Genomic DNA, 16098 nt, shown 5'->3' on the forward strand with positions numbered 1-16098 from the left:
ATCAAATACAGTAGTCAGAGAGTGCTAATCATTGCTCTGACCACATATATAGCACTGTGTACGATATATAACATATATCTTTAGGGGTGCATGGGGTGTATGGGAGGGGTAGCACCTCTGGATGGGGGGCTTGTCACACTCCTTGGAGTGGCTCGTCATCTATTGGTCCCCAACAATGCCCAGTTCTCACCTGTGGCTCCTCATAGCTGTTTGCATGCAACAGCGGCCACACCCCGGGCAACGGCTTCGACAAGCCGGCTAAACCAGGTGAGGGTAGCCAATGGGTCTGAAACCCTTGGCGAGATAGGAATTTGCTCATCCCAGCATGCGAACACTGCTTCGGTGGATCAGGTGAAGGAAACCCCGGGGGTTCAACGGCTGAGAAAGCATTGCAGCAGCGCATTGTGGAGTGCGTAGGGCACGGCAGAGCACTTAAGAAGATGTGGCCATCTAAAGCAGCCAAGGAAATTGCCAGATGTAACGATTCTTCCTGCCTCTGGATCCTGACTTCTGAGGCCGAGAGGGTGGGATCATCTCTGTGCAAGGCTTTTCCACTTTAATATCTTTCACACACTGGTTACTTGTGCAACAGGCTGGCTGGTGTCGCCGGGCTTGAGAACGGAGGTTCTCGTGTTCGATCTAGTGACAGACCATCCCCGAGCGCGCTCTCCATACGTGCCAGGTTGATGTCGAGCTCATAACTTGGCCTTGTAAAAAAACACTGCCACTCTGCACAATGTAGTCTTCCTTGGACTCCGTGAGACAACTATCTATATCTTTAATAAAAGATATCAATGTATTGGAAACAGTTCAGAAAATGTTTACTTGACTAAGATATACTTTTAAGGGAAATGCAGATATATTCTTGATCAACATGGGAATGAAAGGTTCACAGAGACAGGAATTGTGGTTGAGTTTGCAATAAGATCAGCCAATTTGCTTTCCAACAAGAGGCACAGATGTTGGCACCAGCTCAAGTTTGCTCTCTGTTAGAAAATGGTTCAAGGTGTACAGAATCGAGTTGGTTGTAGCATCATCCAGTAGCTTTCTTAATTTGCTTTGATTTGACTCTATTGCTGGGAATGTGGCATGGAAATGGTGGATGGATCGCCAATCAAGTTATGACCCCAAAGATACTGACCCTCCTGTTTTTACCACATACAAGCCCAATGTGGTTTGTTGGTTGTTGTATTTCACTGTTACAGATTTCATTGCCACAGAAAATATTTTTCCTTCAAAATAAGTTCTTAGTTAGATATCTGCAGACTTCAGATCAGTATCTTTGAAATATCACTCAAACTTATTTTGTGGAATGACCGAAACAGCCAAGCTAATGTCTAATTCAATATTAATTAATTTGCCATTCACTTCTGGTGTAAGCATGCTGCTTGTCTATTGTAAATCTCAAGGCTATCCAGAACTACATCACTCTCATCATCATCAAATCTTTCATCAACAGCATACAGATTAATGCTCTTTTTGAAACCACGACTTGACTTTTTATTTTTTTCTCTTCCCTGTGAAGTCCATTTATTCTTTTCTGCCCAACATGCTCTTTGTATGTCTCCTTCCTTGTTGCATTTTCCGCAAGCTTTGCCTTAAATTCTGCGTTGGTCTGGCGTATGTGAGCCCCTGCCACAACAGTAATACAATTTGTTCATTCAGGCTGGTTTCTGTTTAGACGCTGAAATTTTGTTCATTTTCACTTTTATTCTGACTGCAACTCAATTGCATCTCCACTTGCTGTTTCCACTGATACAGCTCTTTCAACTGTTCATTTAAATACAAGTTATGCTTCAGTTAGAAGCCATTCTGAATGCTTTCTTGTAAGATTCCACAAACTAAGCAATCTCTCAGTGCATCATATAGTGCATTACTGAACTGACAATGCTTAGACAATCTCTTCAATTCAACCACGTACAATTATATAGATTTCCCTTCTGTCATGGTTCCGGTTGGCCGTTGCCCTTTAACACTTCTTTCTCCCTGATCATGCCCCAATTTCAGTCAGTTGCTGCTAGTTACCCAATAATCGTACACCTGTCTTTCATCAGAGACTGGGAAATAAATACGAAGACGACTCTATCACAGGTTGTTAGTTTGTTGGTCAATTCTTGTGTGATACTTTGTTCCCTGTTCTGATTAGAACTGGTAATTCTAAGTTCTGCCCTGGTTCTACAGAGTCCCTGTGAATCCTGTCTCCTTGTTAAGATCCCTCTGGTTTCCTGTTCTACGTTCAGGTCTACGCCAACCTCCCCAACTGGGTTGACGTGCCAGTGTCCTGCACTTGGGTTCTCCTCCATCGCCCCCATGTAACACCTTCCTTTTGATTCTGTAATGAACGACGGTTTTGGTTCTAAATGTTCCCGTGTCACTTTCACAATACCAGCAAAGCTCATTTTGCCTGGTTTGGTTGGAGCAGTCAAAGTTCTGTGGAAATGGTTTGCTTTTCAACCCAATGCACTCGGCAAAATCAGTACTCACTCCTTATTGGTTATTTCATTTGCTTCAAAATACTGCTCAATTTGTTTTGCATTCGTATTCCAGCTATATCTTGTGAAATTGAATGTCTTTATCTTTCCAATGTAGCTAGCCATTTCTGCTCTTTTTTAAAATTTATGATTCACTATTTACGAACCCATAAATTTGTCTATTTCCTGCCTTTTTAAACTCTTCTCTTGTGAAGAAAGCATGCTGCACTGTTTTATTTTTATCTCAATTGTTCCTTGCTGTGCTTTTTTAAACTCAAAAGTCTCTGCACTTTCTTAAATACTTGATTGTCTTGCTGCGATTCGAATAGTAGGTAGTCATCTCAGGTTTGTTTAAAACTTCCCCATTGCCCGTATTATGTCTTTTTAACTCCAAAACAAAAAAAACTAATTGCAAGAAAAAGACAGCAGCTTGAGAAAACATGTCTTAATTCATTTTTACTTCAAGTGAGGCAAACTCTTATGATGCAATGGCATAATGGCATATGCCAATCACTTACTTCGTACATATATCATGAATCATGTAAGCAACAAAGAATGCTTAAACAATGTATTTACAATATTATTCAAATATTACTGAAATATTAAATAATCAAAAGAGGGGGATTGCAGATCATAGGACTTTGGCTGTGAGAAACATAAGCTGAGAATGTGCAGAATCAAACCAATCAAAGTTCCCCTGCTGAAAAATCCGCAGAATACTGTTGTACCAAAAAGTGAATTTTGCTGCCAGAACATGTGCATTCTGTTTTCTTCCCCCCCTTCCTTTGCAGTACTGAATATTGACTGTTTATTCACTTCCATAGATGTTACCTGATCTGCACCATTTTGTGTGTATTGCTTTTGATTTCCAGCACCTGCAGATGTTCTCATTTTGAGAACTTGTGCTTGTCGTCTTTGGTTCCCAAAGCTGGTTCATTAATGGAATACCTCCATTACAGTTCTGAGGTTATTTTGCACATTTATTTAATGCTATAAAGAAAGCAAATTCAGAGAATAGTGGCTGATTTCTAGAATGTAGCAACATTGCAGCAAGAATAGAACAAACTATGGAGATCTTTGGCACCATCCATGCTAAAAGATATGCTCCATAAAACTTACAATGTTCACTTATTTTCAATGGTCTATTTGGAAGAAGACAGATAAATAGATGGCATGGTCTAATTATTAGCTCCTCTTCACACCAACTATCATTATCTCTGTTTCTTAATTCAGAATTCAGAGAAATACTTGAATGAATAAAATGACAGAAACTGTATATCACAAAATTTCATGAATATTAGAAATGAATGATTACATTCATATTGTGCTGAAAAGCCAAACGTTATTGCAAACATTAGTGGATAGCCAGAGGACTGGTAAAATTTAGAACCCAGTAAAGGATGACTAAAATATTAATAATGCTGGAGAAAATAGAATGGGAATGTAAGCTTGGAATGAAACAGGAATTTAAAGCTTCTATTGGAATGTGAATGTGGAAGAGGATATCTAAAGCGTTGGTCTATTAGAGGATGTGAATGCAGATGTAATAATGGAAATCAAAGGCATGGCAGGATATTTAAACACTTTTTGTACCGATTGCCATGGTACTAGACACTAATATCATCCAAATGTTAGTAGAAAGTCTGGGGGCAGGAGGAAAATGAGAATTAAGTATATCACCATCACTCACAAAGAGCTAATAAACTAATGAGACTAAAGACTAAATCTGATAGTCTACATTATCTGGCATTAAAAGAAATGCAATTTCAGTGGATACATTAGTTACAGTTCATCAAAATTCATTATATTCTGGAGTAATCTCAGTGAATTAGAAAACTGCAAATGTAATGTTTCCTATTCAAGAAACAAGGGAGATGAAAAGCTGGGAACTATAGGCTGTTTAACATAACAACTGCCATGGGAACTATAGGTCACTTGAAGTTACATTTGCCATTGAGAAATTGCTGGGATTTATTGCTAAGGAAGTGGCAATGTGACATTTAGAAAATCAGTCAGAATTAAGTCACAAGAAGGACTGCAGGTGCTGAAAATCTGCAGCATTCAGCATTTTACGAAAAGGAAAACAAGGAAAGAAATCTCGACATTTGGATCAATATGGACAATGGAATGGCTAACCAATATTTGGTGATAGTACATGCCAAAGGTACTTACAATCCTTATTAATGACAAAGATGAAGATGTATCCATTCCCATCCAGGACATATACCAGAAGTGCGCTGTGAAGCTTCAGATTTGTCAAGGACTGCTTCCAACCATCCCATAACTTTGTTGATTTCCTAGCACCAGGCAGAAAGTACCAAGGTATAAAAACAACGATTGTTAGGCTGAGTAACAGCTTCTTCTCTAAACTGTGGGATTTCTGAACACACTGCTACTACCTTGTACACATTATTTATGACATCACCAGCAGTATTACACTGTTGTATTTTAACTATGTCATATATAGTTAAAATGTTAGTAGAAATAAATGTGTGGACTATTTTCTAAACAGGGTAATAATCCAAAAATCTGAGATGCAAAGGGACTTGGGAGTCATTGTGGAGGACACCCTAAAGGTAACTTGCAGATTGAGTCGGTGGTGAGCAAGGCAAATGCCATGTTAGCATTCATTTCAAGAGGTCTAGAATACAAGAGCTGATGTGATGATAACGCTTAATAAGGCACTGGAGAGGCCTCACGTTGAGTATTGTGAACAATTTTGGGCCCTTCATCTTAGAAAAGATATGCTGGCATTGGAGAGGGTCCAGAAGAGGTTCACAGGGATGATTCAAGGAATGAAAGTATTAACATACAAGAAACGTTTGATGGCTCTGGGTTGTACTCACTGGAATACAGAAGGATGAGGGGAGATCGCACTGAAATATTTTCAAAGTTGAAAGACCTAGAGAGAGTACTGTGGAAAGGATGTTTCCCATGGTGGGAGAGTCTAGGACAAGAGGGCACAGCCTCAGGACAGAGGGGGTACCCTTTCAAAACAGAGATGTGGTGAAATTTCTGTAGCCAAAGGGTGGTGAATTTCTGGAATCTGTTGCCACTTGCAGCTGTGGAGGCCAGGTTGTTGGGTATCTCAATCTCAGTCTGTCACACAGAGGCAAACCGCTGTGCAGCTTGCAGACACTAAGTCGGGAGAAGCCCGGGCACAACTCGGCATCAGCCCCTGTGCCGAGGAGAGCAGAGCTAAATGTAGTGGGGCAGAGCGGCTCAACTCTCACCTCTGGTCCCGACACCTTGGCTTTTCAGTCCATCTGACCCATTGTTAAAATTGTCTAAGCACTGGGTCATCCCTTGATCTTGGGCCCGAGCCCCGGAACTGCCACATCAATATGCCCATACTGGACCTTTCCAAATCGGTGCAGTGCTTACATGGATCAAATCTCACTCCCGGTTTAGGTGGATGTGCTCAAAAACAGCTTTTCTCCACTCCACTTATTCCAACTCCGTCTTCCCCTGGAACAGGCCTCGACCTCACTCCAGCTCTGTCTCGCACCTGTGCACCATGACCCTCAGATCAGCCTTCCTTTTACTCGCCCCTTCATTGTTTGCTGTGGTTGTTTTTCCATACATAAAGTGTGATTAGTAGAGTACTTGGTCAAAATCTTTGCTTTCAGTAAGCTGTCGCCCACATTCAGTAATGCCATCTTAAACAAGAAGTCTTCTTGTTTAAGGTGAGATGTAGTTGCATTGGAGGCTGTTCTGAGACAGATTAGTTTTATGGCTTGTGGGATGAAAGGACTAGTTTAGGAGGGTAAGTTAAACAGTTTAGGATAATGTTCATTGGTGTCTAGAAGAATGAAAAGTCATCTTATTAAAATATAGACAATTCTGAGGATGTTTGATTAGCCAGACGCTGAGGATTAGATGAGGAGAAAATTCTTCTCAGACCATAAAACTTTCTTTTAATTCTTTACTCCAGACACTTGCGGAGGCCATGCCTTAGATTATTAAAGACAAAAGACTTATTTAAAAACAAATTTTCTTTGGCAATAGGAGATTCAAGAGTAACAGGGAACTGGCATGAAAGTGAAACTGAGATCAAATCAGTTCAACCACCATATTATTGAATGGCAGCACAGCTGCTTGGCCATATGAACTACTACTGTACCTATTTCTTATGTCCAAATAAATATGGAAGCAGGTGAGCTGCACATTTATAGGCAAGAAACAACCTATTAATAAAGCGTATATGCATGAAAATAAATTTTTGATATGGATTATTGAGAGGGAACTTCCCCTTGTAATTATTGTTTCCATTGGCAAGTAGCAGATAAATCAATTCACTGAAGATTTCTTGTATTTGAAATATTTAAGACACTTTAGCTATAGCTCAGTTGGAGATGTCACCTTTGAGTCAGAAATTTGTGTAGTTTTAAACCCCATTCCAGGCTCTTGAACACAAAATCCAGAATTCCATTGTATTAATGTCCTGGGTGCTTTTTCAAGTTTAAAACAGACATCACCATAGCAATATTCAAAGAAGAATAGGATAGCTCTTCTGATACTTTGAGGAAGAGCAGCTTAGTTATTTTCAATATTTTAGCCAATTGTTAATCTTCTATCAACTGCAATGTTATTAGGACTTGGTCACAGACTGTCTGTGGCACTATTGTGAGCAAATTAGTGTCACATTTCCCTCCATAACAGCAGTAACCGCATTTCTAACATTAATTCAAATGCAATAATTGCGGCATAACTTATTTTTGAATACTTTGAGATTGTGGAAGGCATGGCATAAGTGAAAAGATGAACTGCTTTCTTTCTATGTTTAGACAAGAGAACATTAGTTTTTATTTTGCCATGAATGCTTTCTTCAGGCAGAAGGCCTGTCAGCAAATTTTCGCAGTTGGCACTGAGTGTAATTGGCACAGAGAAATACTTTTCACAGTCTAAAATGACAGACACATTGTGGAGAAAGTATCATTAAGGGGACATGCTGTCGGCTAGCCAGCATCTCCAAAGAGGACAATTAGCAAACCTGTAGAGTATAAGTCACTGCAATATGAAGCTGGATGTACTGTGGCAGTATCCCTTCCCTCCATGAATATGCCTGTGAGTTCAGGGGCTTCCTGTGAATTGCTGAGTTGTGGGCAAGTACATATTGGATCTGTTCCACCAGATTCACACACATCATTGAAAATCAATGGACTGCTGATACTGAATGTTTGCAGAAGATGTTCAGTTTTAGTTACAACGCTATACTGATATATCTAGGACATTTAAGTTCATTTTAGTGAGGTCACATACTTGCCTTCAAAAAGGTAAATTTAAGTAGGAATCTTTCCTTCTTTCATTGCATACCAATGTTTTAACTTACAATATATGCTTTTGAATGTGTTAATTTAAAAAAAAATAACATAATTACAATTTAAAGGATTTTTAAAGCTATTTCCAAGCAGCATGAATGATTAGAGAAGTTCGGATGTAATGGAAAGGTCTTCTGACAGAAGGCCATCAAAGTGATCGATGAGCAGGGTCCAGTTAACACCCACAACCCTCTGCAGCTCATTGAATGGCTATTATAGCAGTAACGGCATACATTGTGAACTACACTCTTGCAAAACTTTCTGCAACCAGAGGGCAAGTTCTTATGGTGACCACGTGATCTTGCCCACTAAATCAGGGAACTTTGTGTTTGCTCAGTTTGATGCAGAAGATCCCATGGCATTTTTAAATATAGAACAGGCAGTCTTTCTGATGTTTTGGACCATACTAAATCTTCCAGCAAATATTGGTTGACTGATTGAATTGTTTTTCACTGGAACCTTCTGCATATGCATCAACTGCTACATTTACCCACAAAACAACAGTGAGTGAATTTCAAAAGCAATTTATTGGTTGCCAACTGCTAAAAATGTGCAAAGACTGTCTTTTTTTCCTTTTTTTTAAATTATGAGTTACAATCACATTCCAAATGCCAAAGAATACAAACTTCCAACTTTACGCTTGATTCTGTTCATAGAATAGAAATTCACTTTTCTTTGCACTTCATTGCAGTAGCTACCATGCCAACCAGGACAGCAGCAACAGTGAAACCTTGTGCAAAGATTCCAACATGTATTAACATTTGGGACTGTTGAGTCTTGCCATGTTTGAAACCAATCAAACCATAAGTAAGGGTGCCTGCTATACCCAGCACTCTAATCGGAACAAATGGATTGTCCTTCGTTCTCCTGATGAATTTGTCCCCAAACCCTTTCTCATTAGGCTTGGGCAAAGGAGTAAAGCCCTCAATGGCTGGGGGCTTCGTTAAATCAAGTGGCGAAGTCACAGAAACCAACCAAAATGTGCAAAGAATATCAAAGGACTTTTAGAAGAATGCAAACCATTTCATTCTACTTCAGAACCCAGCAGAAAATGATTCAAAATCAAGATAAGACAAATTTCTCCAGAGGAGTAAACTAATTTGATATTTTTTATTATATTACAATCTTGCATTTCAGTGATTGCAGGCATAGAAATTGAAGTATTTACAATCAATTCTCCTTTGGCTTGTGACAATAACACATGTACATAATATGCTTAACGTATTGCATTTTTTATATATATCAACAAGTCTGTGGAACTATGGACACAAGAGGCTGCAGCCACTGGAATCTGGAGATAACAATAAATTGCTGGAGAAACTGAGCAGGTCAAGCAGCACCTGTGGAGGCAAGAACAGTCCTAATAGCATGAAACATCAATCATCCTCACAGATGCAAATTGCCCTTCTTTGTTTCTCCCAGCTTTTCTCTGTTGCAACTCTAGTTTTGAGATCATTTCAGAGTCCTCCAGTCACTTTGATTATTCTGTCATTGGGATTTCATTGTGATGAACTGAAAAAGAACATCTGAGGAATTCATGCCATAGAGTCACAGAGAATCCAATGATTTTGCCAGCTGTCTTCTTCGGGAATATTTGGGAGATCCAAGAAAGAGGCAAGGTTGAATTTTCTTTGCAGTTGAAGCTAAACTGCAGAAATACGGAAATGAGGCTCAGCAAAATTTGCAATATAAAATTCTTAAATGCTTGGTTAATTAGATGCAGAGAAGGTGCTTCCCCAGACAGATGAGCCCAGTACCTAAAGGTTCAGTTTCAGAATAGGGATAGGCAATTTCACACTGAAATAAGGAAATATTTCTTTACTCACATGATGGTCAGTTTTTGGTTCTCTACCTGAAGGTCTTCAGGGGCTTAATCATTGTGCTCATTCAAAGTACAGGTTGATAAAATTATGGGCATTAAGAGAACCATATGATAATGGGATTGAGCTGGAAAGTAGCAAAAAGGTAGAAGATGAGTTATGATTTTAAGCAATGATAGAACAAATTCAAAGGGCCAAGTAGTTTATTTCTGGACCTATTTTTATAGTCATATGTTACTTACCTACTTAATCAAGCCTATCACCCCTACTCGAGCATAACCCACTGAAAGTAGCCCAGAGTCCTCTCTCCTGAGCCAGTCTTTCAAATTATCGCCAGGTGTAGTCTATCTTTGAAGATCCTTCCTCTCCCAGGGATGAGGTCACAAGGATGATGACTTCAGACAAATGCTTCAGTGTTCAGAGTTGCTGAAGAACTTTGAAACATTTAAGAAGAACTGGCTACACCTAATTCCAGAGATAAAATATTAACGCTGCTTCGTTGTATCAAAGCCTTTCTTGGAAATGGAAACTGACTTGGAACAAATGCTAGAAGCAAAGGGCAGGTGTGGAAGAGCAACGTTTGTAGGTAGTATCACTACAGGGTTAGAAACATGATTTTGAAGTTGAATAACCTGATCAAAGGTAGAATGGTCTGGAAGGATCTGGCAGGTAATCTAAGGAGCAGTCAAGATACAAAACCATAATGAACATTGACACTTAACAGTCAGTGAACTGAGCTATTCACACAAAATGCTGGAGGATCTCTACAAGACAGAGAGCATCTATGGAGAGAATAAATGTTTTCAGCTAGGATTCTTCATCATTTCTTATGAATGCTACTTGACCTTCTGTGTTCCTCCAGCATTTTGCTATGCACTGCTCAAGATTTCCAGCATCAGTAGAATCCCTTGTGTCACAAAATTGAGCCCGCATTTTGTTAAAAATAACCTTGCCTGCATATTACTTGCACTTTTTCTGCTTCAAATTATTGTTTTCCTGTCTGTGCAGTCTTAAAACTGCAACCTATCTGGTTTGTTAACTATCTATCTAAACACACACATTCATAAAACAGTTACACTTTGGAAGAAGATGATTTTTATCAGTTTATGGGGAAAGCAAGGTAATTTGTGTTTACAGCAGATCAATTATCTGATAATTCTTTTGAAAATCACATCAGATCCCAAACATTGAATTCTCAAGATGTTTATTCCTTTTGATACACCAACTAATGATAAAAGGCAGCAATCCTTCAGGCTGATAACCATAAAATGCATGATGTTGTCCACTCACTTATCTAATGGTGAATCTACATCTTTTTAGGAACAACTGCATTTTTCCATACTAATTTTGTAGGATTTGAGGTGACCAATGAAGTGGACTCTTCCTCACATAGGAGAGGACAAGTCTGATTAGACAAATAGGTGGATAGTTAATGAGTGCACTCCTTCAGCTGCTTACAAGGTTCCTGTGTGCTCCACATACATGGATTCAGGACACTCCCAAGTATTTTGTATGTTCCTGCTCCAATTTAAGTGGTTATGGTTCAAGAGTCAATGGAAATGTTACATTTCTTTAAGGAAGATGTGACCTCAATCCTTGAAACTTTTCCTCTTTACACCTTCTAATCTTCTCTCATGACAATAGCCTGCAAATGGGTTTAGTAACTGAAAGTAACTGGAACCATTAAAATGATTTAAGAAAGAATAAAAAATGCTGAAAACGCTCAACAGATCCAGCAGATCTGTGGAAGATGAAATAGTTAATGCTTCAGTCCCCAGATGCTTCATCAGTACAGGAAAGTGAGTGTAACAATTTGGTTTTCGTTAGCAGAAAAGGTAGAGAACTTGATGGCTAGAACAAGGGGAGTATCTCTGATAAGTTGAAAACAACTGGATTCATGGGGTGGATAGGAGCGGTTGGAAACTAGAAACATTTTATGCTGTTCTGTTAGTGTGTTTGGGAAATGTGTGATGAGTGTATGAAGTCCTCAAAGCTAGGCTAAGCTCATAGAAATAGAAAACTGAGACAAAACGATGATTGGCAGAGATGGACAGTTCTGACACTGAGAAAAATAGGTGACCTACCTAATGTTAGAAAACTCAATATGGGATCCAGGGCTAAATGTTCCCAGAATGGAAGATGGGTTGTTCTTCCTCAAACTTTCATTAGAGCATGTTGCTACAAACATCTAGGGCAGAACAGGAACAGGAATGAAATGATGATGAATTAAAGTGGCTTTGCTCCTAGAGACTGAGTGCAGGGGATCCAAAAAGTGATTGCCCAAGCTCCACTGGGTTTCTCCAATATGGAGTAAATCTCTTTTTGAACAATGATTGCTGTACATGAGATTGTAAAAAGTATTTGTAAATTACAGCATCAGCTGGAAGGCTTATTTGGTTCTCTGAAAGGAGGGAAGGAAATAAATTGTAGGATAGGTATTGCATATCCTGTAGTTATAAGGAAAAGTGTCCTATCACATGGGACAGTGGGTTGGGATGGAACAGTGGACCTAGGAGTTATGAAGAGAATGTTGCTTTGAAATGCTGACAGGGGAAGGAAGAGGAATATATATTTGGTCATATAATCTCTTTGGAGCTGACAAATTATTACTGGGATTGTTGATTTATGGTGCAAACTGATGCTGGTCATTAGACCTTCCAGAGAACTTAAAAGGTTCGTTCCAATTCAAGTTAAATTTTATTGACCTTCAATGTACACAAGTGTACTGCCAAATGAAACAGTGTTCCTTCAAATGCACAACACAGTATCTACTGTACAACTCACAAACGACACATAAAGAAGTATTATCACTAATCAATTAACAAATAATTATATATATATATACCAGAAGATTGGCAGCATTTGTGGAATCTTGCAAATGTCTCGAAGTAGTTCAGGTGTCAGGAGTACTTAGAAACACGGGTTATTGATATCTTTTAGATCATAGGTTTTGTGCAGGACTGTGTTGTTGATCTTCAAAGACGTGTTTATTCAACTAACTGAAGGCACATTGAAAAGGTGTGAAACGTTTACATTTGATAACAGGTCCAAGTCCTTTTGTAGCCTCCCTACTTACAAAACAACATAACCCTCCATCCATCTTCATATCATCCACAAATTTGGCCAGAAGCCATCAAATCCATTATCCAAATCACTGAGATATAAAAATAAGCGGTGCCAGCACACACTTCTGTGGAACACTACTACTGTAATACCATGGGCTTTCAATTGTCATTTGTGGCACCTTGCCAAAGGACATCTGAAAATCCACCTACACAACATCCATCGATTTCCCTTTGTCTATTCTGTTTATTATTTCCACGAAGAATTGCAACAGATTTGTCAGACAAGTTTTTCCTGATGACTATGTACCTCCAAGTATCCTGAAACCACACCCTTATGATCGACTCCAACATCTTCCCAACCACTGTGGTCAGACGAACAGACCTACAATTTCCTTCCTTCAGGCTCTCTCATCAATTGATTCTTGATGTTATTGTTTTAAATTAAATATTAAAATAAGGATCTAGCTATCTTCTCAGTGTATCTAATGATTTCAAGGCAAAATCTTTATGTGGAGCCAATATTTATAATCAGCATCTTGACAACATATATTTCTAAATCCACAATATTAAAATTGATTATTTGGTTGTTATAATATTGCTGTTGTGTGAGTTTGCTGTCCACAAATTGAACAGTTGCATGTATTACAATAGTGAGCAGAATTCAAAAATATTTGATTGGCTGTGAGGTGCTTTTGGGCATCCAGAAAATGTTGTAAAAGGCATAACGTAACCGCAAATCTTTTTATATTTCTTTTACAAATTTAGACCGGAGATTTTTTGCTGGTAGTTGGGCATACAGTAGGATACATCTAAATGAAAGAGCTGAGGTATATTTCAGAATATTGCTGCACCTCAGAAACCAAACAGAAACTAACAAAAAGAGAATTTTCAGCTTCAAGTTCAGCGACAACAATTGAACAGAAAGAATAGCGTTGTCTTTAATTGTCTGAAAGAAGCAAAATATTGATTTTAATAATAAATTGAATAACAATATTAGAGTGAAATGACCTGAAGATGCAACCAACAATGCGACAACTTTCTACAGAATGTAAAGCTGGTGTGTCTCCAAACTACTAATCAACTGCAAATTACTTTGACATCGAGTGGTATTAAACTCTGCCCACCTTTAAACCCTGTATCCTTCATATGCTCCTGAAGCATTTGTGACAGGGTAATGCCAAAAATATCAACAATGTTAAAGCTGAACAATATGTTTCAAAGATGCAGAAGATCTATTGACTTCTCACTCATTTTCACAATAGTGAAGTATGTCAGCTGGTGGTGTAGAGGAATCAGTACTGGATTTAAAGGTAGATGGTTTCTGAGTTCAAACCCAGCCAGGTCCCAACCTGGGAAGCAACAATATCTGCATGGAAGAAGGGCCTGGCAATCTACTTCCGTATCTCTCCATGACAACCCTATGGACCCTATTCATGGAGAGTTGGACTCAACTTAACAACTGAACAACTGTTTAAAATAAAGACAGAAAGAATGAGTGAGGTCGGTTTTCTGTGCTCAGTGTCAGATGTGAGAGGTCCTGGAGAATCCCAGCCTCCCTGACAACCTCATCTGCACCAGGTGTGTCGAAATGCAGCTCCTTAGAGACCATGTTAGAGAACTGGAGCTGCAGCTCAATGACCTTCCTCTGGTCATAGCGAGTGAGGAGGTGATGGAGAGAAGCTATAGGCAGGTAGTCACCCTGGGACCACAGGAGACTGAGAAATGGGTAACAGTCAGGAGAGGGAAGGGCAAAAAACAAGTGCTAGAGAGTAGCCCAGTGGCCGTTCCCCCTTATCAATAAGTACTCCTGCTTGAGTACTGTTGGGAGGGATGGCCTACCTGGGGGAAGCAACAGTGGTTGTGCCTCTGGCACAGAGTCTGGCCCTGTGGCTCAGAAGGGTAGGGAAAGGAAGTGGATGGCAGCAGTAATAGTGGACTCTATAGTTCAGGGGTCAGATAGGCGATTCTGTGGATGCAGGAAAGAAACATGAATGGTAGTTTGCCTCCCAGGTGCCAGGGTCAGGGATGTTTCTGATTGTGTGCACGATATCTTGAATTGGGAAGGAGAACAACAACATAGATAAAAGGGAGGAAAAGGGAGGAGGTCCTGAAAGAAGACTACAGGGAGTTAGGAAAGAAGTTGAGAAGCAGGACTGCAAAGGTAGTAATCTTGGGATTACTGCCAGTGCCACGTGACAGTGAGAGTAGGAATAGGATAAGGTGGAGGATAAATGCGTGGCTGAGGGATTGGAGCAGGGGGCAGGGATTCAGATTTCTAGATCATTGGGTCCTCTTCTGGGGCAGGAGTGACCTGTACAAAAAGGACTGTTGCACTTGAATCTGAGTGGGATCAATATCCTGGCAGGGAGATTTGCTAAGACTATTGGAGAGAGTTTAAACTAGAATTGCTGGGGGTGGGAACCAAACTGAAGAGACAGAGGAAAGGGAGGTTGGCTCACAAATAGAGAAAGCTTGGAGGCAGTGCAAATGGGAGGATAGGCAGGTGATAGAGAAGGGATGCACCCAGTCCGATGGTTTGAGATGTGTCAATTTTAATACAAGGAGTATTATGAATAAGGTGGATGAGCTTAGAGCATGGATCAGCACTTGGAGCTATGATGTTGTGGCCATTACAGAGACTTGGATGGTGCAGGGGCAGGAATGGCTACTTCAATTGCCAGCCTTTAGATGTTCCAGAAAGGAAAGGGAGGGAGGGAGGGAAAAGAGGTGGGGGCATGGCACTGTTGATCAGAGATAGAGTCACAACTGCAGAAAGGGAGGAAGTCACTGAGGGGTTGTCTACGGATTCTCTGTAGGTGGAAGTTAGAAATTGGTAGGGGTCAATATCTCTACTGTGTGTTTCTTTGTAGACCACCCAATAGAAACAAGGACATTAAGGAACAGATAAGGAGACAGATTCTGGAAAGGAGTAATAATAATAACAGGGTAGTTGTGGTAGGAGATTTTAATTTCCCAAATATTGATTGGCATCTCCCTAGAGTAACAGGTTTAGATGGGGTAGAGTTTGTCAGGTGTGTTTAGGAAGGTTCCTTGACACAATATGTAGATAAGCCTACAAGAGGAGAGGCTGTACTTGATCTGATATTGCAAAATGAACCTGATCAAGTGTCACGTCTCTCAGTGGGAGAGCATCTAGGAGATAGTGATCACAATTCTATCTCCTTTCCTATAGCATTGGAGAGGGATAGGAACAGACAAGTTAGGGAAATGTTTAATTGGAGTAAGGGGAAATATGAGGCTATCAGGCAGGAACTTGGAAGCATAAATTGGAAACAGATGTTCTCAGGAAAACATATGGAAGAAATGTGGCAAATGTTCAGGGGATATTTGCGTGGGGTTCTGAGTAGGTATGTTCCAATGAGACATGGAAAGGATGGTAGGGTACAAGATCCGTAATATA

The 16098-nt window shown here is 39.8% G+C and overlaps 1 protein-coding gene across 1 annotated transcript; it reads right to left on the minus strand.

Moving 5' to 3' along the window:
* Positions 1 to 8457: 8457 nt before the first annotated feature.
* LOC132378642 (HIG1 domain family member 2A-like) lies at positions 8458 to 13838 on the minus strand. Its single transcript, XM_059945758.1, has 2 exons — positions 13770 to 13838; positions 8458 to 8793 (listed from the first exon to the last, which is right to left on the minus strand). Exons 1-2 carry the CDS (start codon positions 13836 to 13838, stop codon positions 8458 to 8460), a joined length of 405 nt encoding a protein of 134 aa, XP_059801741.1.
* Positions 13839 to 16098: the final 2260 nt, after the last annotated feature.

The sequence above is a fragment of the Hypanus sabinus genome, chromosome 20, assembly GCF_030144855.1.
Source record: "Hypanus sabinus isolate sHypSab1 chromosome 20, sHypSab1.hap1, whole genome shotgun sequence".
NCBI classification, from domain to species: Eukaryota; Metazoa; Chordata; class Chondrichthyes; order Myliobatiformes; family Dasyatidae; genus Hypanus; species Hypanus sabinus.

Excerpts from the sequence above, each read along its gene's own strand:
- LOC132378642 (XM_059945758.1), bottom strand. The coding sequence starts at position 13,838 with ATGCTTCAGGAGCATATGAAGGATACAGGGTTTAAAGGTGGGCAGAGT. Across the intron at positions 8,794-13,769 it reads TAATACCACTCGATGTCAAA|TCCTTTGATATTCTTTGCAC; the intron begins GTAATTTGCAGT and ends TTCTTCTAAAAG.